The following is a 27,766-nucleotide window of genomic DNA, read 5'->3' on the forward strand; positions in this document are numbered from 1 at the left end:
TAAGAAAACGTTCTTAAATCGTTTTATCTTTCTCAGGGAGGTTTATACATACTTTTGCATTAAGAAGGCTGGACAGCAGCGCCTTGTCCATACAAACGTACTATACTTCTCCCTTCCTCAATTATGGCACTAGAGAAATTATTTTTTAATTTGCTATGGATATCCACCATTGGGGTGCATCTATCGTTTTATTTTTTTGATTAATTATTTTTTATAGGAGCTAGGAGCCGCCAAACATCTATAAAATCTTAAATCGCCTCTTTTTTACACCCACGAAACGAGTCCAGCGTGCTTATTTAACGGTCGATTTAAAAAAAAAATACGCCGATAGATTCACAGAAAGTATCTCTCTCATACCGATGATGAAATTTTTTTAGAAATTGGTCCAGTTTTGAAAAGAAAATAGGAGAATACGAATCCTCGATATTGTCAATATAAAATACGTTTTATCTGGTCGAAGCGCAACTGTCGCATTCACTCAATATACATATATATTGATATATATTGTCGCATTCTTTCAATATATACATACACTCAATATATATATATATCGAAGAATGGAACGGTAACAAAATTAAGGTTTCGGGTGTACAGCCCTCTTAAGGCTTGCATTTATATTTAAACACATGGGTCTGTCCTTCCGTGATAAACATTATATCCTGTTTTTTACTATTCGGCTCCTTTTAGAATATCATTTTTAAATAAAATGAACATCCCTGCTGGCAGCTATATAATGTCTCGCTTAGAGAAAAACTTATTTAGTTAACGGTAATTTCTGACAAAAATAGTCCCAATGAACGGGCAAAGCATGTACTGAAATACCAAAAGTAGTCATTGCAGTTATTTCAAACTGCAATTTATTTGCATTTAAAAACATGCAAAAAATATCAATTTCTTGACTAGTATTCGTTCTTTATTGATCGGAAAAAAAGGTTCACAACCAAAATATAAACTAAGCTCTCTTGGCGAACACTGCATGATTAATAAATTTGATAATTTGGTCCAAAAAAACATAAAAATAAAGAAAAGTCGTATATTCTATTCAACTACGTATTCTAGCCGTATGAATTCACTGAATATATTTTTTTGTTTTAAACGTATCAAATTTTCCGCTCATTTTATGAAAGAAAAAAACGCCTTGAGGGGGGGGTTGCTCATGTGTTTCAGCACCCCCCCCTAAAATAATTCCTTGCTGCGTTATGATTTACACCCTTGATTAGATGCAACAAATTGAGTGTTTCTTTCATTCGTAGTGTTTATACGTTCGGTTATAAATATAAAAGAAACGCTGCTGTACAATAATTCCTTAGCAATGCGGGGCTTACTTTCAACGAAAGAATTTAATTTCAAAATTACCACACACCTTGTCTTACGGCTTATGTCTGATACAAGCTTTTTTGAGATTTCAAATAGAAATTGGATATGGAAATAAAAATTGTAGACAAAGTGCTAAAATATTATATAAAATATTACAAGGAAAAAGTATGAATGTTTTTTATACAAGATATAAAATTACATATTTTGATAAGGATTTTAAATATTTTTTTGCGCTCTTTTTCCTATTATGCTGTAGATTAACATTAGAATAATATAATACAATGATTACTAACAGAATTAAATTAAATTGTAAAATAGAAAATGATCAGTAGATCAGTACCTATTAAAATAGATATAAGATATATTGTGAACATAATTTCGTTATAATAAAAAGCATTTAAAAATCAAAAAACAATCATCTTTTGATAAATAATTAAAATTTGGATTCCATTATTAGAGAATAATTTTGATTATTATTTAAGGACATGAAGAAGTTTCCAAAGAATTATGGGGAGTGGATTGAGTGAAACGACGGAATTGTTAAGTCAAGACTATTTAATGTGATGGACGGGAAGGAAGCAAAGTAGCAAGAAACAAACATGGCCGAGTTGGTTCCAAATCGTAGGATGGTGACCGAAACTCGATGACACATTTTGAAATTCGATTTCAATAAAAATCAAATGGGATTCAAAGAGTATATTTCATTTCAATTTTACAATAATAATTACATTTTTAGTTTATCTATGTACGTAGTAACAACAGATGAAGTTTTTTTTTTATGAATTCATCGAAGCCAACAATAGCATTGGAGACGTTCGATTGATCTTGTTTGGATTTATTTCACGTAACGATGTGGTTTCGGGATTGTACTCATAATTATGCGTTTTGCCTGAAAAATTGAAATACTTTTTGATAAATACTTATTAGTTCTGATAATAAAGAAATACATATATATTTCAATTGATAACATCGATACTATGATGATAAAGATTTATGAAAAAATTGAAACGATAAATTAAATACAATGGTATTTTATAATTATAGGATTTATACACTTACTGCCATAAATAATTATTTTATTGTTGAAAGCAACTGCACTGTGCCACGTAGTATATTCTAATGTATTGCTGATGTTTGTCCACTTCTGGGTATCTAAGTTCAATATTTCTCCGTCATTAGTCTGATTCCTAAAACTCATGGTCCAAGCACCACCGAGAGCGAATAGGCTTCCATCTAAGAAGACGATCTAAAATGCAAAAAAAAAAAAAAATACTTACATATGTACTCTCACGTTAACTTTTTCGAAAATTTAAGCTTTTGTCATTTCTATACTCATTAATATACATAAATTTTACAACTGCATAAGTGTAGAATGAAGATATATATATTCATACTCACGGAAAATTTGTATCGTTCGATCTCCATCGGTGTTCCTAAAGTCCACTGATTTAGTTTTGGATCATAAATTTCCAAAGATTTTAAATAATCAAAATTATAATCAACTCCCCCAGCCGCATACATTTTTCCGTCCCAAACATCAACGGCGTGATAGTAACGCTTGATCTCCATTGGTGCCATAAAGGTCCAGCTATCTGCTTTCGGGTCGTATCTGTGTGAGTGAAATCAAACGAAAACGCTTTTGGTAAAATCACTATTATAATATATCCAATAATAAAATGGTTTTACCTTTCGAGTGTGTTATAAACTGTGCTATTGTCTCCAATACCTCCACAAACATATATAAAATCGCCAATTTGTGCTACACCCATTTTTCCCTTCTTTTCCTCCATTGGAGCTAGGTTTGTTATTATCTTTGTAGCCAACTCGAAAGAAATTACCTGAAATTAACATGTTCAAATATAATTTAGAAATTCATTTTGTATTTAAATAAATGCGAAACCAGTAATACGTCATTTAGATGTTCATTGAAATTTAGTGCTCCTCCAAATATTAATAATTTTCCGTGTGACACAATTGCTGAATAACCGTCAGTCGTGTTTAATTCAATTTCTTCTAAAACAGTCCACAAATCTTTTGATGGGTGGTAAAATTCAATTGAACAAATATTCTAAAATGATAAATTAATTAATGATTAATTAATTTTGCAAAATATAATTAAATCGTATCAAAATCTCACTGATTCTGGATCGGATGGTCCAAGAGCTAGTATCGTAGTTGAGTAGTCGGTTATTAATTTTTCATTCTCTGTTGGTGCTGGATAATCAAAATAAGATATGTACATATATTAAATAACTTATTCAATATAAAGAATTAGCTGACAAGTTGGTATAGTAGATTTTTGTACACATGAGTTGGTATTTGAAAGAGGCGGAGGTGCAATTTTCACTTCCAAACACTATTTCTGTTTGACTTAATTCATAATTTGTAATCACTAAATTTGTTTATTCGATATTCGATATCAGAATCTTAGAAAAGCAGAATAAACACATAACAAGCCACCAGTATTTTAAAATATTGTAAAACGTAAAACATTATATCTATATATGTATGTATATAAAAATGAATGTCTGTATGTGTGTGTGTGTGTCTCGAATAGGCTGCTAAACCACTAAACCGATTACGATGAAACTTTCGGGATTTGTTGTGTGCATGTCCGGAAAGATTACTGTGAAAAAAAAATGGGAAAAAACGGGAATGAGTGTCATTGCAACGCAATAATTTCAAATGTGTTCGCTACCTGCGCTTTTCCGACAAATGCGAGAACGGGAACGGGAACGGGAATTGCATGCATTATTATGGCGTTGCAACGCATGCCGGGGTTCAGCTAGTTTAATTTATAATGTACGAGATGTGTGAGATATTTCTTGAAATGAAGAAAAGGGGACTTAAGTCACTTTAGATTATAACGGCTCATAATTTTCTTATCAAACTATACGTTCATATGTACATACATATCTGTATTTCTGACTGAAAGACTGGTACTAGAGCTTTTGGCACCAAGAAAGATATTGGAAATGAACGTGATTCTTTTCTGGGGTTCATCTCCCTCAATTGATAAGTTTCCAGGTTCAATTCATAGTTGTGATTCTTATCTGAAATAATATAGAACATTCAATAATATCATTAAAATTAACGTAAACAGATTATTTAAAATATTACAACGCCAAAATGTATATCTGTTTTTGGATTAAATATTGGGTCATATGGGAATCTTACATCCATGAATAATAAATTTGTTGTTGAAAACAATGGCACTACTCCACATTGTTTCCTCAATAGTGTTAGTAATATTTGACCACTCTCCAGTACTGAGATTCAGTCGCTCTCCTCCAACATTATCTACCGTCCAATTTCCACCAATAGCAAATAGGCATCCGTCATCGAATAAAATCTAAAATTTTTGAAATTCGATATATGTATTTTTGCGGCCATATTATTTTGTTAACATTTATGCCATTAAGAGTATTTCATTAAAAAATCTGGTACATCTTACTGAAAATTTATTTCTACAAAATTGCATTGGTATTCCAGCTGACCAGCTATTGGACTTTGGATCATAAATATCAATTGATTTCAAAATGTCATAATCCTCAGTGAATCCTCCGGCAACATACATTTTTCCTTCCCATGTACCAACAGCATGATTATATCGTTTTGAAGGCATCGGAGCCATAACAGTCCAAGTATCTGATGCCGGATCGTACCTGAAATCAAACGTAAAAAACAACAACAATTTTGGATTTTTTTACATACCTCCGTTATTGCGAAATCTTATGGACGAATAATTATTTAATGTCACCTTTCGACTATATCGAGTATTATGAAATCGTCCCCCATACCACCAGACACGTAAATATATCCGTCGATTTCAGTTACTCCTGCATCTTTTTTCTTTTTCCCCATCGGTGCTAGATGAGATGATGTATTTGATGCTAAATCAAAAGTCACGACCTATAATTTACAATACCAAAACTTCAATTTTAATGTATTGTGGAAGAAAAGTGTTATATATTTTTTTGAATATAATGAATCCAGTACCTCATCCAAAATTTCAGGAAAATCTATTTCTCCTCCAAATATAAGGAGTTTTCCATTGGATAAAAATGGCGTATAACCATCAGTGGCTTTCAGTTTAACTTCTGCCAAAATTGACCATGAATCTTGCAACGGGTTGTAAACTTCTACCTTACACACATTCTGAAATAATATTAATACCCAAATGAAAGTTTGAGTTTATATTTTCGTATTTTATTAATTACATCGTAGTTTTACAGATGTCGAAGTGGTAGGTCCAAGGGCTATTAAGGTGAATGGATAGTTCAATTCTAAATTATCTTCCTTTGCTTCTTCTAGAAATATTAAAAAATGATCAACGAAAAAATAAACAAATATTTGTAATCGGCCATCGTGTCGGGAAAAAGTATTTCTCTACGCAATGAACGGTTAGTGGCGTTATTTAACTTTTTAATCTTATAAATGTATGTCGGTGTAAAAGTTTATCGAAAATGCAATGCACATGTCATGGATAGCAAAATTTACTTCCACATAATAAATAATTTAAAATATTTACTTCCACATGAGTGTTCCCTCTAATTTTTACATACCTCTTTTTTTCTATCGTATCATCGTATTTGTGCAGTAAATTTTCACTTGTCATAAAAGGCTTCATGCAGCAAAAATTTTAATGATATTGTTTATGCCTATTTACGATCATATATTTGTCAATAGTTGGTATTAAATAATTGGGTAGATTTGAATATTAGTCCGTCTAATTAATCTTGTCTGAAGTAAAAATCTGCAACTCTACTTCTTCCGGAAATCGAATTTCTATATAACCAAAGAGCAATTGAATAACCTCAAAATCACAGCTGTATTTATATCGCTGCCATTTAATGATAATTCTTATGTTTTTACATCTTCATTCCAATAAACTATCTCACCTTCATATTGAGAACTTACTGTATTGATTTTCGCATTTGAAAATTCAGTGACCTTTTATATTGCTCCGTTGAAAATATTTGTATATTGATGATAGTTCAACAAAACATCATTCAAAATTGTTATCAAGGTATAAATTTGAGGATCTTTAAGGATTTTTAATCATATTTTTTAATTGGGTCATTAATTTCGTGCACTTCTTCTTTGAAATAATCTATTAAAACTTTGAAATAACTGCGAAAAATGCCTTGATTAGAATTAGGTAGTTTGGTATTTTGTTAATAACGAGCTTTTTAATGAGAACATTTTACCAAACTTGAGAAGGCCCTAGAGCTACTATTGTAATTGCATAGTCCGTTATTGAATTCGTACTTTCTGGCAAGGTTGAAAAATGAAATGAAATGTATTGAAAAACAAAATAGGTAAATGCAGATGTCACATTGAACATACCTTTAGGCGGAAATATAGATACTAAAGTCTTCGGCACCAAGAATGATTCAGATGAACGTATGATTTTTTTTGAATTTAACTCCTTCAGTTGATTGGTTTTTGGATTAAATTCATAAGTACTATCCTCAACTGAAATAATAAAAACATTGTCACTATGACAAATATAAAATGACTATTTGAAAATTTTCATGGTTTAATTTATAGTGTTGAGTTCGATACTTAATGAGTCTTTTTAAAAACTTACCTCCTCCAATTATTATTTTATCATCGTAAACAACAGCAGTTCTCCATGTTATATTGTGAGTATTGGAAAGATTCGACCACATCTGGGTATTTAGGTCAAGTCTTTCTCCTGGAGCATTAACATCTTCCCAGTCATTTCCAAAAGCAAATAATGCTCCATCAAAAAATATGATCTGAAATTGCAAAAATCCGAATTTGAAAACACAAAAGATTATTTTATTCCAAAATGATTTGTGGTTTTTTTTTTTTTATAACTATGTCCATATATACAGCATATGAGCGGTTATATAGTTATATAAGTGGCGATAGGCCAATTTTTAGTTTCAAAAACACTATTTCTGTTTGACTAAATTTATAAATTGATATTACATCTTTTAATTTCATTTCCCCGCAAAATAAATTAAACAAAAATTGGTATAATTGTAAATCACATTTTTATGTAACCGCGGATACCAATTACTAAGCCATGGTAAAATATCGTTTAAAAGACGGTTAACTTACGGAGAATATAAATCTGCGAAATTGCATTGGTTGTCCCATAGTCCATTTATTCAGTTTTGGGTCATAAATCTCCATCGATTTCAATATATTGCTGTCTTGATTGACTCCTCCAGCTACGTAAATTTTTCCTTCCCATGTATTAACGGCGTGATAATATCGCTTTTTCAGCATTGGAGCCATTATAGTCCATGTATCTAATTTTGGCTCATATCTAAAATAAGACATTCATAAGTTTGTTGATATAGAATTCAACGATATTCAACGTTTGACGATAGTGAATTCAATTTTACCTCTCAACTGTATCATATACTTGTAGGTCCTCTCTAAAATCAATCGTAAGCAATTATTTCATTGGTTATATTGATATTCCAGTACTATGTATATACATTATATTAATGTAGACCAGCGGTTCCCAACCTGTCGTACACGTACCACTTGGTGGTACGCGGTTGATGGTTAGTGGTACGCGAAAAAAAATCAGTAATGGCGGTCATGCAGAAATGAATGATTAACAATCATAAAAATAGTAATATTTATATAATTAATAAATATTATCTTAATCATATTCGACGTCAATATGTACAGTCAATTATCGAAAATCTGGCTAAATCTGCCGTTTTCCTCTGATCCGGCATGGAGTGCATTTTTAAATTTACCCTGTTAGCGCTCCAATAAATAAATAACTTGAGTTTGACACTTCAGAAGAGCTCGATAACGATCTTTAATGTTTCTGATAAAATTGAAAATATGATTAAAAAATTAGATATTTAGAGGCTGTGAATCGAAAAGGAAGTATTTGAAACCTTACGCAGTACTTTCCCAAACCTGAAGAATTGGATTTCAACCCCTTTTGATAATGAACATTTTCGGACAACTCGTCATCATCAATCAAGAAAAAAGAGAACTTGGTTCAAGTGATAGTATTTTAATAGCTGAATTTAAAAATATAAGGTTTTTTATATGAACAGCTTTCTGACAAAGCTTTTAAATTTCTGTTGCCATTTACTAGCATTGAACTGGTTGAGACATATTTCTCTTCATATGTATATTTTTATAAAAGAAAAATATAGAAATAAAGTAAATGCCGGTTCAGACTTGAGAGTATATCTCGCATGATTTAAACCGAATTTAAAAAAAAATGTTCCTCGAAACAAGCACAAGGATCTCATTAAATTTATTTTGTAAGGAGATTTAACTAGGAAAAGTTAATATATTATATGTATTTTGTAATTTTGTGTTTGTATGAAAATCATTTATTAGTAATAGAAGTATGACGAAATAGTAGATAAATATATTAAACTTTGAGCATATTATAATTGTTACTCGGCAAATAACTTTTTTTCCACAAAATTTCTTAACAAAACAGGTCCATTGCGTCTACCATGTCTTCACATTCCTTAGCATGCAAATAAATAAAATATAACTACATTTGCAATATAAAAATTCATGAAATATGATAATTTTTATATAGTGGTACAATTTAGCGTAATGTACTATCAAGTGGTACGCGAGTCAAAAAAGGTTGGGAACCGCTGATGTAGACGATATATTTAAAATTATACCTCTTGCTATCTAATATTGAATGCTCGCTCGCAATACCTCCAATTACGTAAATATATCCATCAATTTCCGCAATTCCAATATCTTTCCTACTTTGCCCCATCGTTGGCAGATAAGATGTCGTCTTTGTTGCTAAATCGAAAACCACCACCTCGAATTTACAATAGCAAACGTTCAATTTGATAGCTTTGTAAACGTGTGATAAAACTTTATGCATCCCTCACCTCGTTCACACCAACAGTAAAGTTAATTGTTCCTCCAAAAAACATAAGTTTTCCATCGGCTACGAATGGCGTATAATCACCAGTGGCGTTCAGTTGAACTTTTGCGAAAATTGTCCACGAATCATACCACGGGTTATAAACTTCTACATCACAAATATCCTAAAATGATATCAGTATAAAAAATAAAGGTTATTTAGTTAAATTAGATTTATCGCACTACATATTACAGATATTGGAGATCCAGGTCCAACGGCTAATAACGTATACGGATAGTGTGATTTTGAGTTTCCTTCATTTGCAACATCGGATACTGTAAAAAAATATCAGAAAATCAACAAATGTATAGTTGAATAAAAAAATAAATTGGATATATTAAAAAGCTACTTGCCAGTATCGGATTGTATGAAGGGCAAACTAGCCACCAATGAAAACAATAATAAATACTTAAAATCGTCCATCGTATCTACAAAAGCAATGATCGGTTAGTGGTGTGATTTATTAATACCAAATTCTTTATATATACAAAGATACGTGTATTGTTAGTGTAATAGGTTATCTTAAGATTGCAGCTGTTTACATTATGTAACACATTTTGGAACTGATGTAATGTTCCAAAAACGCATGATTTTTTTTGTTATATAATACAATATTGAAATACACTTTTAAGTAAACATATGCTTAGGTGCATGTTTTTCGTTTTTTCGCAATTAATATTATTTTTTATTAAAAACAGATAACAATATTGTTTTCACAACATTGATTCTAAAAATATTTCTACGTTTATTTACTTATTTATCCATTATATAATATATGATATTAGCCCCGACCATAGGTGCATTTACAGATCGCCCAAGACGACACCTTTTATCAAAATTTTACCCAGTACCATAATTACACATAATGATTTTACGCAAAATATGAGTTAAAAACACTGTGATAAACCCTACTTCTCAACTCTTTCACTGCGGAAACCGCTATAGCAACTCCACCATATTTAGATGTTCCTCTTCCCAGTTCATTGAGCGAACCTAAATAGTTGATTTCAGCAAAATACTGCTGCTGTTACAGTCAATTCAACCATGAAGGTCGACTGTTCAGTCATTACATCATCATCTTCATCACCCAGTCTTCCAAATATTCCACTGATGGCTGACAAATATTCCAACTGTACTCTACATCCATTCTTGCAAAAATGTTGAGATTATTGATTAGGTATGCTGACCGATCATCAAAAAGACTATTCATAAATGGATAAAAGTTAAAAGATAAATTGAATTTTTTATAAAGCGTCCGAACAACTTCCACAATTTATACATATGTATGATTGATTGAATGTTCGATTCGCATTGATTGAATCGACAAAGACAATTGCCTGGCGTTGCCCTGACATTTCTGTATGCAATTCCTTCAATCCAGAACTCCAAACCCTTTCGAAATCCGTCAGAGATCTATTTATGTATATAATATATGACACAATTTTTCTGTTGAGCTCTGCATATTTCTATAATTGGCAAAGAAATGTACACAAACCATTCAATTTTATATTAAACTAGTGGTTTTACCGGCTTCGCTCGGTATTTGTAATATAAACAGCTTAAACATGGCAAAACAATCTAATAGTAAACATTCATTTGCACAAAATCGCCCAAAAACGGGAACTGGAACGGGAATTGTATACGTTATTATGGCATTCAGCTAGTATAAAGCTAGTATATATACAATACATATATAAATTATGTTTTTCGAGACATTTCTTGAAATGAAAAAAAGTGGACTTTTGCCACTTTCAAATATAACGGCTCATATAAAGATTTTGTATAAAAATTATAGAAAGCAATACGAAAAGTTCTTAATTTTTTCTTTATCTATGTAAGAAGTTTTACTATACTTTTATCTATGTAAATTTTATATATCAAAATTAAATTGTGAAGAAAATGTGACCATTTTGAATATAATATTTTATTTTATTTAAGGAATATCGACTGTCAATGTTAATGTTATCGACTGTTAATTTCAAAAAAGAACAAATTATAAAATACATAACAAAATACCAATTATCGGTATCCGCTGGTAGTAATAAACTAAAACATACACGTTATCATACATAAAATTTCAAATAAATATAATAAAAAACAGAGAAATTAAATTAAAAGATTATTCAAAAAATGACCTGACATAACTATTGCTGGCCTTGCTTGCTCATGAGTATTATCAAAAATATCAAGGGTATGATCTCTCGCTAATCGAATAAAGGTTTTGTTTGCTCGCCACAGAATAGAGTTTTGTCTAATATTAAAATAAGACATAATACAATTTATATCCAAATGGAAGTTATCATATTTGCGTTCTACAGTCGCTTTATAATACGTACAGGGTATCTAATAAATATGCAAGTGAATAATTTCGACCGAATTTGGCAGAACGTTGTCAACGTTGCACAATTCGACCGGAATATGGTTTACGCTCGCCATAATAACATTTTATTAGGATTGCGCAATATTCCCAAAATCGCATAACTCCACTCAGTTCTTGCACAATCATCGCATATGCTAATGCCGCACTATTGATACAAATTGTCATTTTGAATACGGTCCACAAATTCCCGCTTATTGTACGAAAATTTAAATGCAACTGCAACGCTCCGACCGCTCCCTCTGCAATAACACTATTAGTTTACTTTTCCATGGATGTACTACGCTCGTAATTTTAGCGCTCTTGGGTCAAGCGTATTTCTCTCTCCGTTTTCCCGGTCGTGTGCATTTTCCGGCATTTATATTCCGGAAATGATACACGGTCCAGATGGGGAGGGGGACGGTCTCGCCCATTCATCTCTGGAACAATATCGTTTTGAATGTCGCCGTTTATAAATGAATACTCGCATAAAATAATCGGAAATTATATTATATCCTTCTGTTGGGTCATTTAAATCGTCGGCTTCCACACTGTAACATGTAAGTGCTTGCGTTTTTTCTCAAATCGTACCTAAAAGAATCACAAATATGTAAATGGAAAACGTTAACTCCGGTAAAATGCTCAAATTCAAGTCTGGTCTAGCTCAAACTTTAAAATCACTGATTTAAATCACTCTGAGCAACAAAAAAAAACATCAGAGTGGAATGTGTAAAAAAATAAATTTTTGACTTTTAAAATTCGGTAGATTATACGTATTTTAAAGCAAAAATGAAATCTCTATCAATGGAAAAAATACCTGACTATTGATTCCAATACTCATTTTTGGCATTAAAATACTACATTTTGAGGCAAAAATTACAAAATCCTGTAAAGATTGCGTCGTTTTTTTACAAACGTTACGTTTCAATTACGATTAAAATTCAGGAAAAATTCGTAGATCGTAGGGTTTCTACCATATTTGCTGTAGATACATAGATTCAGCACTAACGTTTCATAAAAAATGAAGATATATCAAAAGCATTATCTATGACAAAAGCTACGAAAGACATATTTTTCTAACAAACTACAATATAATATATAATAGGATCACCTGACCGATTATATTGTATTGTGAACAAAAATCTTATCAGTTGACATTTAAGTTTATAATCGCTTAGAAACATGAAAATAATACAGGATCATTTTCCGAATTTTCTTTAATTAGAATTCGGTTAAACCGAAAAGAAAAAAAAAATCAGCACGTTAAGTATATAAACACAAGTCGTCATTAATCTTGATATGTACATAGATACTTGGGTCCAATTTTTCTTCCACTTGATTCAACAGTATATGTTAATTTATGATAATAATATATCTACGTAATAAATAAATTAAGATAGGCATTAATAGTCAAAATTTAAAATTATACAAAAGAATCTAGATGATTTTCATTTAATTATCACACACAGGTGGAAACAGTATGTATATTTAAATGAAACGTTCCTCGAATGGTTTCGAAGTTAATTTTATTCACAATGCCCTCATTTATCTGTTGCGGTGTGAATAATGTGTATAATAAAACTAATTATCGCTATGGCAATAAACACTGTAATAAAAATTGATATTGTCGTAGTTGCCCGTTGTAAATAAACTCCTCCTATGTATATAGAGTCGATAAAACTTTACAAAAGGTTATTTATTCTGTGGTTATACGACACGACACAGGCATCTAAATAAAAAGAAACGCCCATACAATATACGTACAATGACGACAAATTTTGTAAAAATGCCCCATAAAACGTTTTTTATAACTCACTTAAGAACATTTTTAATGCCAATAAAAAAAATACACCATATTATAGAACACGTCATTGCGTGTTCTCGAGTTAACCCCCGCGAGCGCTTTTCAACGATGCGTTAACTTTTTTTTAAAGCAAGGGTTTAGTTTATATTGTGCATTTGGATGACACGAAAAATGCAAAATCAAATTCTGGGTTTGAATAAAATAAAAGTTGAATACAAAAATCATTTTTATACACGTGTTACATTTATCGATACCGCCTACAATTTCTTATTCGAATTAGACTATAGTGATATCATAATAATAATAAAATTACATCTAAAAATGAAAATATACAGAAGATATATTTAATTGCCACGTACACATGTATGTATGTATGTATGTACATATGATATTTACACACAATATAAGGGAGGGAAAGAGAGGGGAGGGAGTTTTGGTACCTATGTAAGCCACCACAAATTTCTTTCTGTTATTGTCACTTATTTTTTGATGTTATATAAATTTATTATAATATTATTTGCGACGCTGTGCTTAATCAAAAAATAAATTTAATATTTAGAGCACGAACTTATGCAATTCTTTTATAAACACAAATTGTTTCTCATTTTCCCATGATATTATTTCAAAATCAAAGCTCATAGGAATATCGCGCCTCCACCACACACCTCCTTATATTTAATCGTCAGACGAACAGATATCCAGTTACAAATTCAAAGAACTTATATACATTAATAATACACCGTGATATCGAACGAAGCCTTCAGAGACGTTTCGACGATCACGTAGAATTATAAATTGAAATCCTTTTCCGGAGATCCTGTTTCGTTTTTTAAATATTGGGTTCCAGCTTTATTATTTTACTGACACTAACTTTTTTACTCAAATACGAGTATATGCTTCGAGTCATTGAACCAGATTTTTCCCATTTTCTCAATGCGTATACTATTTTAAGCCCAATAAAAATATGGAACGAAAATTTTCGGCTTAAGAAATCTGTTCTACGTACGTAGGTGGGAATTTTTCGGGCACAAAGCCAGGTTCGAGCAAACGGGGAAGGGATTGTTAGCAATATTAAACCCGAATGGACAGACATTTCTGGTCTTGTGATGTTGTTGTTTTCCCACTCGGGTCGAACACAAAGGGTCGTTATAAACTGTTGCGGCTGGAAAAAGACCTCGGTTTCGGTTTATTAGCACAGTTTACAGGCGGACGCAGAAGATAACCACACCCCCACCCCAAACCGAGAGAATCGTACACGTCGACACGAGATTACTATGGAAATAATAAACTGTTCGGTATTACGATACGACACTCTTTTGTGCAAGTCGGATGTAAAAGGAAACCTTTGCTTACGACAACGTATGTATATTATGGATTCAAAATGTCCGCGACCCGTATAGGTTAGTGTGGGGTTACGTTGGGAAACTTTCCGGCACATATGGCGACTGCGATAACTTTGAGCATTTGCTTATTTGGGCACACAATGGTGTAGGAAAATTAAGTTATAGATACCTATCCTCTTCCCTCCCACTTTCCTCCCCCCTCCTCTCCCAACAAGCCGAAGTGAAGGTGGGAAAGTGGAAGTCACTTGTCAGACGGAAGTTCCTCGTTGCACCTGGTTGGAACTTCCGGAAACACGCCGTCTCTAGACAAAACGTTTATATAAGGAAAATTGCATTTAAACACTGGACAAAATGGATAGTTAGAAACTAATTCAAAATCTTTCATAAAACTTTTGGCAACATAAGAATACCATCAAATACAAATAATATGTACATATGCCTTAATCAAAGGCAATACATGTCTGTTATTGGATACAGTCGATGTGTATCTTTTGATTTTTTAAATGCCAAAAATTTAAAAAGTACTACTTTATTAGCTTCTGATTTACTTATCATTGTCTATTTTACAATTTATGTGTGTCTTTTAAATTTCATGATCAGTACGATTTTTTTTATCAAATTCAACATTCCATTTCATTTTTCACAATATAATTTTATGTCCAACTTCCAAAATAAATTGAAAATAAATGGGATTCCCGATGCCTGTTTCAATTCCGATTCCCGATCCCTGTTTCAGTTCCAATTCCTGATTCCTGTTTCAGTTCCAAATTTTCGATTTCCGTTTCAGTTCCGATTCCCGATCCCTGTTTCAGTTCCGATTTTCTATTCCTGCTTCAACCATGATTACCAATTCCTGTTTCAGTTCAGATTCCTGATTCTTGTTTTGGTTCTGATTACCGATCCCTGTTTTGGTTCCGATTCTCGATCCCTGTTTCAATTCCAACGCCCGATTTCTGCTTGAATATTCACGATTTTTGTTACGGCTCCGATGCCCTATCCCAGTTTTAGTTCCGTTTTCTGATTACTGCTTCAATTCCGATTCCCGACTTCTGTTTGAGTTCCGATTCCCGGTCCCTGTTTCAATTTCAATTTCTGATTCCTGATTTCTGATTCAATTCCAATTCCAATTAATAATCACTATTTGTGTTGTAACTTTATTTTAAATCATGTATCAATTTGTTTCCGAAACCACCCGTTGAAATTTCAACGAGTACAACACTAGTATATTATAAAATGCTTCCCACTCTGTCTCTATGGTACTGTTTAATCGTTTGAAATTGGCCATAAAAGTGCATTGGGTTTACCTGCTAGACTTTCCAAGCATATTTGTATATGAATAAATGAATAAATAAATAAATAAATATTTATTGTAATAACATTAATCAAATTTGGCTTTTCTAAATGAAAAACTGTAGATTTTTATATTGGACAGGTAAACATTCAAATGTATATAATTAAATACATACATACATATGCATAGAAAATTTGCTAGGCGTTGATCAAGTGGTTGAAAGTTATCATAATACATTGATAACTATTATACAAAATGATACGTATTTATATGACATTCTTATTCACTTTTTTTGATACAAAAAAAAACTGATTTGAGACTCAAAACCCAATATCAAATAAAAAATATTTTCGTAGAGACTCCAAAGCAAATATTTCGCAAAGAATTCTTTCACTAAAACAATAAGCGTCTGGGAAAAATGTCGATACAAAACACTTTGCATATGCCGAGACTACATACGCGACGTTACTTGAGAAACACTAAAAGCCTTTCAACCCATACGCTGGTCCATTTTATTTATTTTTCAAATACTGAACTTTACTTTTTCCAAGTCAAGCATGCATTTTTTTAATAAAGTTTTAAAAAACTACATAAAACAAATATAACATTTACTTTATATGTACAATTGACAGATTCATGAAGAAGACGACAAGAATTTTATTATAGTAAAAATATACATGTGTATAAATAATAAACTTGCACATTTACCATACTCACTTATCGAGTTGAATTTGCAGCATTGGCCATTTTCCCCATTGGCAATATATAATATAATATTTGATCAACCTTGTTGGGGTCGATGTGGGGTCACTAACGACCCGCCGTTAAAGTACATTTATAAATCTACTGCCAATAACACTGTTCGACAAATGACGACTTTTAAAATGTTTCAGAGACGGGATATAACTTTTCTTATAGATCTATGCCCAGTAAACACGAATCTGGTAATAAAAAGTGTTGATTGGTTCGAGATTCGGAGATATATGTGTTTTTTAAATCGCGCGGTTTTTCTATATCTTGGTGTTGTTCGGTCGATTTCTCAAAATCTGTTAATTTTCTGTTCAAAATGAATATTGAAATATACAGTCGGGTATTTTATCTTTCATTTGTTGTACTTTTCAGCTTTCAAATCTCTCTAAGTAGTCGCCCAGTTCAAATCAAAAGTCAAAATTACGTATTTTCACTTGGGATTTTTTCCCACTGTTAAGAGGGCTGTACACCCGAAACCTTAATTTTGTTACCGTTCCTTTCTTCGATATATATATTGAGTGTATGTATATATTGAGTGAATGCGACAATATATATCAATATATATATATTGAGTGAATGCGACAGTTGCGCTTCGACCAGATAAAACGTATTTTAAATTGACAACATCGAGGTTTCGTATTCTACTATTTTCTCCTCCAAACCTGGAACAATTTTTAAAAAAATTTCATCATCGGTATGAGAAAGATACTTTCTGTGCATCTGTGCGCGTATTTTTTTTTAAATCGACCGTTAAATAAGCACACTGGACTCGTTTCGTGGGTGTAAAAAAGAGGCGATTTTATAGATGTTTGGCGGCTCCTAGCTCATATAAAAAATAATTAATCAAAAAAATAAAACAATAGATGCATCTGAATGGTGGATATCCATAGCATATTAAAAAATAATTTCTCTAGTGCCATAATTGAGGAAGGGAGAAGTATAGTACGTTTGTATGGACAAGGCGCTGCTGTCCAGCCCTCTTAATACTATATTATATTGAGTATTTTCTATTGAAACATGTTAATTAAGATAGTGTTCTGACCACATTATTTTTTGTTTTCGTTTAAAAGGGTTAACTGGAAGTGTGCTGAGCTTTAAATCGGTAAAATTTCGAGCAAAAAACTCGTACTAGTGTTTACTCGTATTTACACGAATCTGAATTGAATTAATAGGGATAATATATTAAATTATCTTTATATGAGAATTAAATAAAATTCCACTTAAAAAAATCATATTTCGACAACAAAAACAAAATTATAAGAAAAATTCGTTTATTTTATCGAGGTAAGCCAGTTATCAGAATAATTTTTGTTATTAATCCACAAGAATAGTCGAGTCTAACCTAACCTAACCATTTCCCAAAGTAATTGTACGTACGAGTATACACAATTCGCTACTGACACCGATTGCAAACATTCTGCGAATGCATTTAGATATTTGCACACACGTCGCATAAATTAGTTAGGGACGTCCGTCCGTCCGCCCGTGTGCTAATTTTAATGGAACATTGATATTTGAATGTTGACACACCCCTATCGCCATTGCAAATAGCTTTTCTGTCAAAGTTACCCATATGAATTGTGTCGTTGGAAATGTGACCTATCGGATAAATTTAGTAATAAATTATTAAAGTGAAATTAATATGATATTTTTGACATTACTCACAAACTTACCAGTAGATTCTATGACAGAGTCACTAATAACCATACTAACACACTTGTGAAGAGTCTCGGTGATTACAACAAAATTTCTATACCCTTCAGGTATAACACACAGATTACCTAAACGCAATCTGTTTAAGGTCATCGACTTTAGAGAGTCTAATTAATATTATGTATTAGATGTATTATGAGCATTTATACGAATTGTAAATAGGTTTTTGAACTATTTTTCCTATTATGCTGCACATTAACATTATAATAATATAATAATATGATTACTAACAAAATTAAATTAAAGTCGTGAAATAGAAAATGATCAGTAGATCAGTAGCTATAACAATAGATATAAGATGTATTGTGAACATAATTTAGTAATAAAAAAAATTATTTAAAAATCAAAAAAATAAAACTAACTTTGCATAGAAGCTTTACTTCAAAAACTATCAACGTTCTTAAAAATAGTTACAAACTTGTCGACGACATACATTGTATGGACCTACAATGATATATTATATCACGTTGTCTAATGATGCCACTTGGAGACGAGTCCTCTGAGGAGAGTCTCATTGGAAACGAACATATCGAATGACGTTAAAGGGAAATATTGAAAACTGGATCTATCTTAACTATGGCACATATGTACACACATAAAGAGAGGACGAAGCAATGTGGAGGCTGCGTGGGGGATGGGTTTCCAAAGCTCCTGTCGCTAATTACGTTCGGCGATGCGAAATGCTTGCTAAGAGGATTGTTTCAGGGTTTCAACGACATCAGTTTCAGCTGTGCTCGGTAGTTCCAGAAGTGCTGAAACAAGACCGCACAACACCGAACGTCAACCCGTTAGGTGCTACTGGAAAACTCCTTGTGCATCTATATACACAGTACCGACCTTACATCAATGCTACTCAATCTATGGCCCAGTACTGGTCCACGGAGAAAGACATAATTAAAAAAATAAAACAATACCTTATGACAACGTTTCACCATCTGATCCACCTCCACTCTTCGCAAAAAAATACGATGTTGTCGTCACCACGCACCCCACACATTACCACACCCCTCGTTAATCAGTAAGTGTCGATCTGCATCAATTGGTGCGCGTCATACTTGTGTTATAATTACGACTCCTTCACGCTGCAAATTATCAATGTAAGTACTTATCTGTCTTTTAATTATAAATTACTATTGAAAAAATACATGTTTATACGTCATATTGTTATATACAGATGAACAGTAAAGGTCTGACCGCACTATACGGCCGTCGATTGCTGCAGCACGACACGACACGGCAAAGTTGAGGCAAAGGCAACTCTGTCACGTGACACGTAGTGCGTTATATCTAGAGGTAGGACTGGGAGCGTGCCGTTCATGGTTAATTGTTCGTTGTGCTTTGTTCAATTTTATCAAGAACCTTTTTCAATTTTATGAAGATCCAAAACGCCCTGATTCTTGGAAAAAGCACGCTTCCTATCCGCCCTTTAGTTATATCTGATACAATTTCATACAAGCAATATTTGGCTGTACACTGCAGTGTCGTGACACAGGCGCATAGTGCGGTCAGACCTTTTAGGCCCAATGGACAAATTTTTAAATAATGTTCTGTATGTGTGTGTTTCACACACATACAGAACATCGAAATACTTCTGATTCTTCAGACTCGGATGGTGAACTCACACAAAATGAAGACAATGTAACCGCAGGACCATCCAAAAGAACTCGCCATGTTTATATTCGTAAATATGATCTCTCTTATATTCAGTTTAGATTTATTGTTATGAGCAGAGATAGGCACGCAGAGAAACGGGTTCCTGTTGTTAATTTTTATTGTTAACCTTTTTTTTGCATCATTCACTCAGATCACTCATAACGCATTACTGGTTATGAGTGATGATAAAGCTGGCTCACCAAAACCTCAGTGTGTGATATGTGGTGAGGTTTTATCGAACGAAAAGTTGAAAAGACATTTAAATATAAAACATAAAAATCTAGTTTCAAAACTGAGAGAAATCTTTGAAAGAAAGCGTGCTGATTTTAAATCCCAACATAAAAATATATTTACTGCATCCCACATAAATACTAATGCCATGCGAGCCTCATATAAAGTTGCCCTTCATGTTTCTAAAGGAAAAAAGACATATATAATATGTGAGGATTTTGTGAAAGGCTGTATTAAGGATGTCTGTTTTGAAATATTAGGTGAGTTGGTAGCAAAGAAAGTTGATTGTGTTCCACTATCCAATGACACAATAGCTCGAAGAATTCATGGTATTGCTAACGATATGGAAGAACAGCTCATAGACGAAATAAAATTGGCAAAATACTTTTCTTTGCACTTGGACGAATCTATACATGTAACCAATATGGCTATTCTATTGGTGTATGTGCACTATGAATATGAAGGCGATTTAAAGGAAGAATACTTTTTTTCTGCATCACTGCCAACGAGAACGACTAGCTCTGAAATAGTTACAGTATTAAATGAATTTATTGTTGGAAAATATGGATTAGATTTCATGTTTTGCGTAGGTGTATGTACTGATGGTGCTGCTACGATGACAGGAAGACATTCCGGTGCTGTTACTAAGATTAAGAAAGTAGCACCCGAGTGCATATCTACACACTGTTTTATTCATGGAGAAAATCTCGCAACAAATAAAATGTTAGTAGAACTGAATGACATGCTAAATGAGGTGGTAAAAGTTGTGAATTATATAAAGACCAGCTCTGCAAACTCGAGATTATTTGGGATACTATGCCAAGATATGAGCGCGATGATAAACGACTATTATTGCATGCTGACATACGTTGGTTGTCAAGGGATAAAGTGTTGAAGAGAGTATTTCAGCTCAGGGATGAGATCGCTATATTTCTACAACAAAACCAACAACCTATGTCAGAAAAGTTTCAAAATATAGACTGGATAGCCAAGCTGGCTTATTTGACAGATATTTTTTGCATTTTGAATGACCTTAATTTATCCGTCCAAGGAAGAATGTCACCTTGTTTTACAATGGCAGAAAATACAGATGGGTTGAAATGAAAACTAAAAACATGGAATATTCATATTTTAAAAGATTGCTACGACATGTTTTACAATTTAGCTGATATTATTTACGAAGGAGGAAAACAGCTTAATATGACGTCTTTGCGCGATATAATCAGTTGTCATTTGACAAATTCATCAGAGCGATTCGACTTCTATTTTCCACCAGGTGGCGATCCACGAAAGGGAAAATGATGGTTACGAAATCCATTTTTGCCATGGAATGATGATATATCAGCTAATTTGGAAGATAAACTAATTGATCTGACTGCAAATCAAGAATTAAAAAAAAATATTTTGAAGCCACAACTTCACTTGCAGACTTTTGGATCAAATTGAAAGCAGAATTCTCAGATCTTTATGAACTTGCAGTGAAAACTCTTTTATCATTTGCATCAGCTTACGTTTGCGAGACTGGTTTCTCAGCCATGAGTATAATTAAGACAAAACATCGTAATAGTGTGGATATTTATGATCAATTGCGTGTGGCATTGTCTTCGATTAAACCACGACTGGATAAGTTATCTAATAACAAACAAACTCAAATGTATGTCTCATTAGTTTTTTTTTGTATTTTCATTTTTTATCTTTGTCTAAATATATACATATTGTAATTCTTTGGATTCAATAAAATAAATTTTTATTTTTTTACAACTTTTCAACCATATATGTACATATATATAACCTTTTTATTTTAAAATATGGTGCTGGTCAGTGAGAATTACTGAAAAATATATACTGGTCCGCCAGTTGAAAAAGTTTGAGTAGCACTGCCTTACATGGTGTGAAGTGTAACGATCGTAAGAATTCTAATATATGTACATATATTATAGGAATCGACTTCATCTCAAAAACGGCAAATAAACATTAACATTTCTTCATAATAAGTTATATTTTCCTTTAGAAAGTCAAATACCGAGTGAAGCTGGGTAATACAGCTATTATAACATAAAACTTTATTTTAATTCGTGTATCAAATCCTTTCCGAAACCACCCGTTGAACGGGCCCAAAACTAGTACATACATACAGTATGTCAAGCTATTCACTCAACACGAAAAATGGATGCATTTTAATATAATTTATTGTTATAGAAAATGTTATATAATCGTGTATTTGTACATATTTACCTATGTATGTATGTTACGATGTAAAAATGAAATTGTAAATAGTTGTTTAAACGGAAAAGGGGTTAAGCCGTCGTTTGTCAAGATTATCCGGGCTATTAGGGTCGCGGCATAATCTATTATACGGAACAGTGTCGATTATCCGGCGATCGGACGGTCGGATTAGATTACGAAAACGAACAAAAGCCAACTGATCCTAGCAGGTGAAACCTGAAGAATGGTACCGGATCAGTGGAATAATTGCATTATTTAATTACGCTTATCCGACTCATCGTTCCGCTCAGACCGACTCACTCGTCGGTTGATGTACATAAACCACCCGTACACATTTACACCCAACGTTCGTATATTACATATGTATATATGCAAGGCACTTCATTGTGTGCCTATAATAATAGTACACGTTTGCAATTATTCAGGAAATTGAAAAGTTTCTTCCCGTCTTAATTTGAAATGCAAAAGCTCCAATTTGAATGGGTGGACTGGCTTCGTCTGAATTAATCTGAAACCTTGAGCGTCTCGTCGGGTTAGTATGAAAAAATTAATAAGATAAAATGGCATGCAAACGAATTCCGATCGATTTTTTTAAAGCAACTCAAAGAGATTCTTTAATACCATTAGAAAGGCTCATATATATGTACTTGTACCTACATACATACATTCATATTAATGTATGTGTATTTATTGGAAAATAATTTGAAATTCTATAGACGTAACTATTAACGGCATAAATTCCATCTCGGATGGTAAAATAAATCTTTTTTTGTTCCAAATGAATCGAATATGAATTGGCAGTTGGCAGAAATTCAAATTCACTACAGTTTTATGGATATGTGTTGTTATATCTACATAAGTCTTTATTTGTTTTATGTTAGCTGTATTCTATTCCCACGACCTTTAAATCAATCTGCGAGACGAATTATGTTTCCCCCAAAAATATCAAAGCCCTTCTTAAGCCTGCACAACAAATTGCGTGCATCTACTCAGCCATTTCTCGATACATTCAAGCCACATATGTTAACACTAAAAATATCGTTTTTCAACTAACTTTATCGCTTTTCTGCATTATTTTCACGACTCTTAATCCGCACAACGAATTGCGTGAAATCTACCCTCAAGGGATACATATGCAAACACTAAAAATATTGTCTTTAATTAGTTTACCAGCATTTTTCACACGACTCGACTCGAATCGTATTCCCTCAAAAACCCTTTTAAAGCTGCGTAACTAATTGTGTGAAAACCATTTCTCGATACACTCAAGGGTCAAAGTATTAAAGTCTTAAGATATTGTTTTACTTAACTCGAGTTCCCCCCTATTTTATCACGAACTATGATTGGTCCAAATTGTTACGTCTATTAAATATATACTGATGTTAAACATATGGAAGATCACTTGCGATCGAGCCGTCTCTTACTTATCACTTGCGATCGAGCCGTCTCTTACTTATCACTTGCGATCGAACCGTCTAACTTACAACCGAACCGTCTCTTACTAATCACTGACTTACAATTGAACCGTCTAACTAGTGACTCGCGATTAGACGACTTAACTAGTAACCACTAACTAGTAACGTGTAATACAAACTTATCTCGTGTATACTTACTACTATTAAAGAAGATAATTATCTTATAAAATAAAGTGAGTTTTATTTACGGAGTAGCGTTCCGCAAAAACGCTTGGTGGCAGCGGAAATATTAATAACAACAAAATACACATCACCCACGAATGTAACAGTGTGTATTTTTAAAATTCAATTATTTTAATTGCATTTTTACTAACCTCTTCTTACTTTCACTTACGATCACTATTCAAGAAAAATTTTGGCTCTTATCCGATCGTTTTCATACTTTGCTAGTTTGCTCGGTTTGGTCATCAATATAAGTGGAAGTATTATCCACCATTACGATGGTGAAAAAATATCGTATTAAACACATTTTCAATACTTCCTCGTATTTCTTCCTGACATATTTTATCTAGTGTTTTTTTAGCCTCCATTTTCTTTCTTCACTCTATATTTTATAAAATTTGCTTTATAGGCTCTCATTATCTCTCATTTATATTTTAAGGTCCCTCATATTTAAGTCAATTGCGATACAAATTATGGAAAACGGCTTATTTCGCACATTGTGATAGCACACATGACAATCTTTGGCACGAAAAATGAATGGAAATCGAGTTCTTGTCGGTATGCAAGTTCGCGTGTGTTACTCTCGATAGATGGAATTTTTTAGTGCCAGATGTTCCGTGATCGAGATTTTAGTGGCATGTGCGAGATTGCTTTGTGCGAAATGTTCACCGAACCACAAAATAATGAACAATATATTGTATTTCTGTGAAAGTATTTGAATTTACAAGTAAATTTCAAGTTCAAAGTATTATATGCTAACCAGCAGAATAGACTAGTGGTTAGCATATAATACTTTGAACAGAGCGGTCATGGGTTCAAATCCCACTGGTTTCAGTTGGGCAGACCTTGGATTTGTGACTCCAGGTCGATCGTTGCCTATCAGAGTTTGCCAATTTATCTGATTTTCATTGAAACGGTTCCAAAAAATTGGCAAACTTACCCATTTTCTCGCAAAATCTCGAGTTTTCAGCAATCTCGAACTTCGCTGAATTGTATTAAGTGCTGCAAATTTTTCAATTTGACCATAAATGTCTCTGTGGATGTTAATTGTTATGTATTTATGTGCTTTGTATAATACTAATAATATTTGTATCAAATGTACAATGTTTCTGGCCAGGAAGGCGCATTGGAGTTACCTGTTAGGCCTTCCTGGTATATATTAAAGATAAAAATGAAATTAAAATAAAAATGAAATGAAATGAAAATAAACTTTTTCTTATTGTTTCTTCAAATTTCGTACATTGGATTATTATATGTAATTGTTAATAAAATAGCACAGATACATATAGGATGTACATATCCCTTCTAAAGAAGAAGAGTTGAAAGTAAGAAGATTCTGTAATAATTTTGAGAAAGGAAGATTTTAGAACTTCTCAAAGATATATTGTGAGCATGGATACTGAATGAGTTGATCCAAATACGAAGATCAATGAAGTAGAGTACATCAAAAGTCATCAATAAAAAAAAAACATAATTCTTCCAACCAGTATACAGATTTTTAATTAAAGAAAAAAATCAATAAAAATTTTCCAGTGCAGAAAAATATAGTAATGACGCAATAGGGGCTTCGAATTTTTACAGATTCGATTAAGGAGAGTACCATCAAAGAAAATCTTACTTCATTTCATTTGAATGATTGCGCGTGTATTTGATTACGGTATTTATAAGACTGTTTGTGTGAACATTATTTTTTTTCGTTTCAAAGAGACGTTCAAACAAATTCGAGTTCTCAATCAAACGCGAGAGAGCCAAGTTAATAACCGATGAGAGAAAGCAGAAGGGTCGTTCGCGCGAAATAATTTCACAAAGTAACAATTTTTTCTACACATTCGAGTGGGGTTGGATAGGAGGTCACGTTAACCCCCTCCCTGTCGACATTCCCCATCCCATCCCTGTGTTTCCATACATAAATTACTTGTCTGAAAGCACTCCATTTGCGGAAAAATGTGCTCGGGGGTGGTATGAGAGGTTGGATAACAACGCTCATCGACGGCGACCGCGGAAAACCCGCTTTCCGGAAAATTCTACCGATTTTTTTACGCTGCCAGCGGTGAATTAATTACTGTTTGATCTGTCATTTTTACATTCGTTTGATATTTCCCTTAATATTAATGCAACGTTAATATAAAAGTTTATTTTATTTTAATCGTGGATTATTGAAACATGGATTTCACTCAATATATTATTCATTCTTCTTACAAATTTTTATGAATATATATTTATGAATATTGCTATGTACCTTTCTTATCAATGACTGGAGTGCCGGACTTTGCCCAACCCAGTGTTACATACCTCGCTTATTAATTTAGTTGACTAACCAGTAGGAATAAGACACATCATTGATTTGTGACACACCTAATTTAGACACATCATTGATTTGTGACACTCCGATAACGCGTCCGCAAATGACGGTCAGCACAGCAGCAGAACAAAGTTAAACAGTGAAGCAAAGCTAAAGTGAAATAGTTCTACGTATGTATATATATGTATAATAACCAGCTGCGTGGACTAGTGGTTAATATATTATGCTTTTGAGTGGTTATGGATCGACTCCCACTGTAGCTGTTGGCCAGACCTTGGTTTCAGACTTCAAGTCAATCGTTTCCTTTCAGAGATCGAGATTTTTTCTAATTTTCATTGAAATGGTTCCTGTAAATTGACATCTCGTTTCCAATCTCTCTTGCAAATTCAAGTTATTCAGCGTTTTGTGGTTCGCCAATTTCTATACTAAAAAGCTGCAAAAATGTCTCCATAGATGTCACTGGGGATGAAGTTTCTATAAATTTACCTTGTAAAGGCGAGTGATACATAAACCCATTTGAAAGGCCGGGGAAGGGGGTGGAATATAAAAGTGATAATATTTCATAATTTTAATTCAAATTAACTGTATTTGCAAGTGCAATTGGTTTTGTTCTGTAATTGTAAGTGCTCATAGCTTATATTTTATACAAATATTTAGCTCATTGATAATTCAATGGGTGATTTTTGACATGAATTAATACGTCATTTCAAATTAAAGCTGAAATTTTTAAATTTTATATCCCATTTTGACGAAAAATGTGTAAATTGAACCGTATCCAATGAGCTCTGATAGATTATGAAACAATATACGAAAGCTGCATTAATTACTCAATTTAAATATTATAAAACTGAAACAATTCAACAGGATGAGAGATTAACTTTAATAAATCCTCAATTATGAAACATTTCTACGATAGAAATTATTATATTCATATTTATAAAATCGAGAATAATAAATAGCTTCTCCTCATGGGATGTTTCAAGAATAACTTTCATAAAGTTTTCACTTGTTTCATATTTCATAGTCAAATACTAATACCTATTTATCATAATTATTATAAGAATAGTTAAACATTAAATAAACTACAAATCAGGTAAATTTATAATCAAATTCAGGTATATTTTCACGTTAAATTTTTAGCTTAAGAACAACCTTCTTATATCCATAATACATTTTTCAACGCTCTCTTTGAAATTTATTCCTCGACAACTTTTCCAACAATTTTCACATG

At 32.5% G+C, this 27,766-nt stretch overlaps 3 protein-coding genes across 3 annotated transcripts in view; 2 read left to right on the forward strand and 1 right to left on the reverse strand.

The window, feature by feature from the left end:
* The window catches only part of LOC143916694 (uncharacterized), a 577,487-nt gene that overhangs the window by 34,690 nt on the left and 515,031 nt on the right, over positions 1-27,766 (forward strand). The window lies entirely within an intron of this gene.
* Positions 1-27,766, forward strand: part of LOC143916707 (uncharacterized) — a 116,422-nt gene that overhangs the window by 34,684 nt on the left and 53,972 nt on the right. The window lies entirely within an intron of this gene.
* On the reverse strand, positions 1,999-9,686 carry LOC143916407 (uncharacterized). The gene is made up of 20 exons (XM_077437506.1): positions 9,583-9,686; positions 9,422-9,504; positions 9,195-9,353; positions 8,973-9,121; positions 7,701-7,733; positions 7,411-7,621; positions 6,911-7,082; positions 6,667-6,795; positions 5,551-5,627; positions 5,317-5,475; positions 5,078-5,229; positions 4,772-4,982; positions 4,495-4,669; positions 4,230-4,370; positions 3,455-3,531; positions 3,227-3,385; positions 3,004-3,155; positions 2,716-2,926; positions 2,377-2,563; positions 1,999-2,206 (listed from the first exon to the last, which is right to left on the reverse strand). The coding sequence occupies exons 1-20, from the start codon at positions 9,650-9,652 to the stop codon at positions 2,094-2,096; spliced, it is 2,820 nt and encodes a 939-aa protein (XP_077293632.1). The 5' UTR covers positions 9,653-9,686; the 3' UTR covers positions 1,999-2,093.

Source organism: Arctopsyche grandis, chromosome 9 (assembly GCF_051622035.1).
Source record: "Arctopsyche grandis isolate Sample6627 chromosome 9, ASM5162203v2, whole genome shotgun sequence".
Classification (NCBI taxonomy): Eukaryota; Metazoa; Arthropoda; class Insecta; order Trichoptera; family Hydropsychidae; genus Arctopsyche; species Arctopsyche grandis.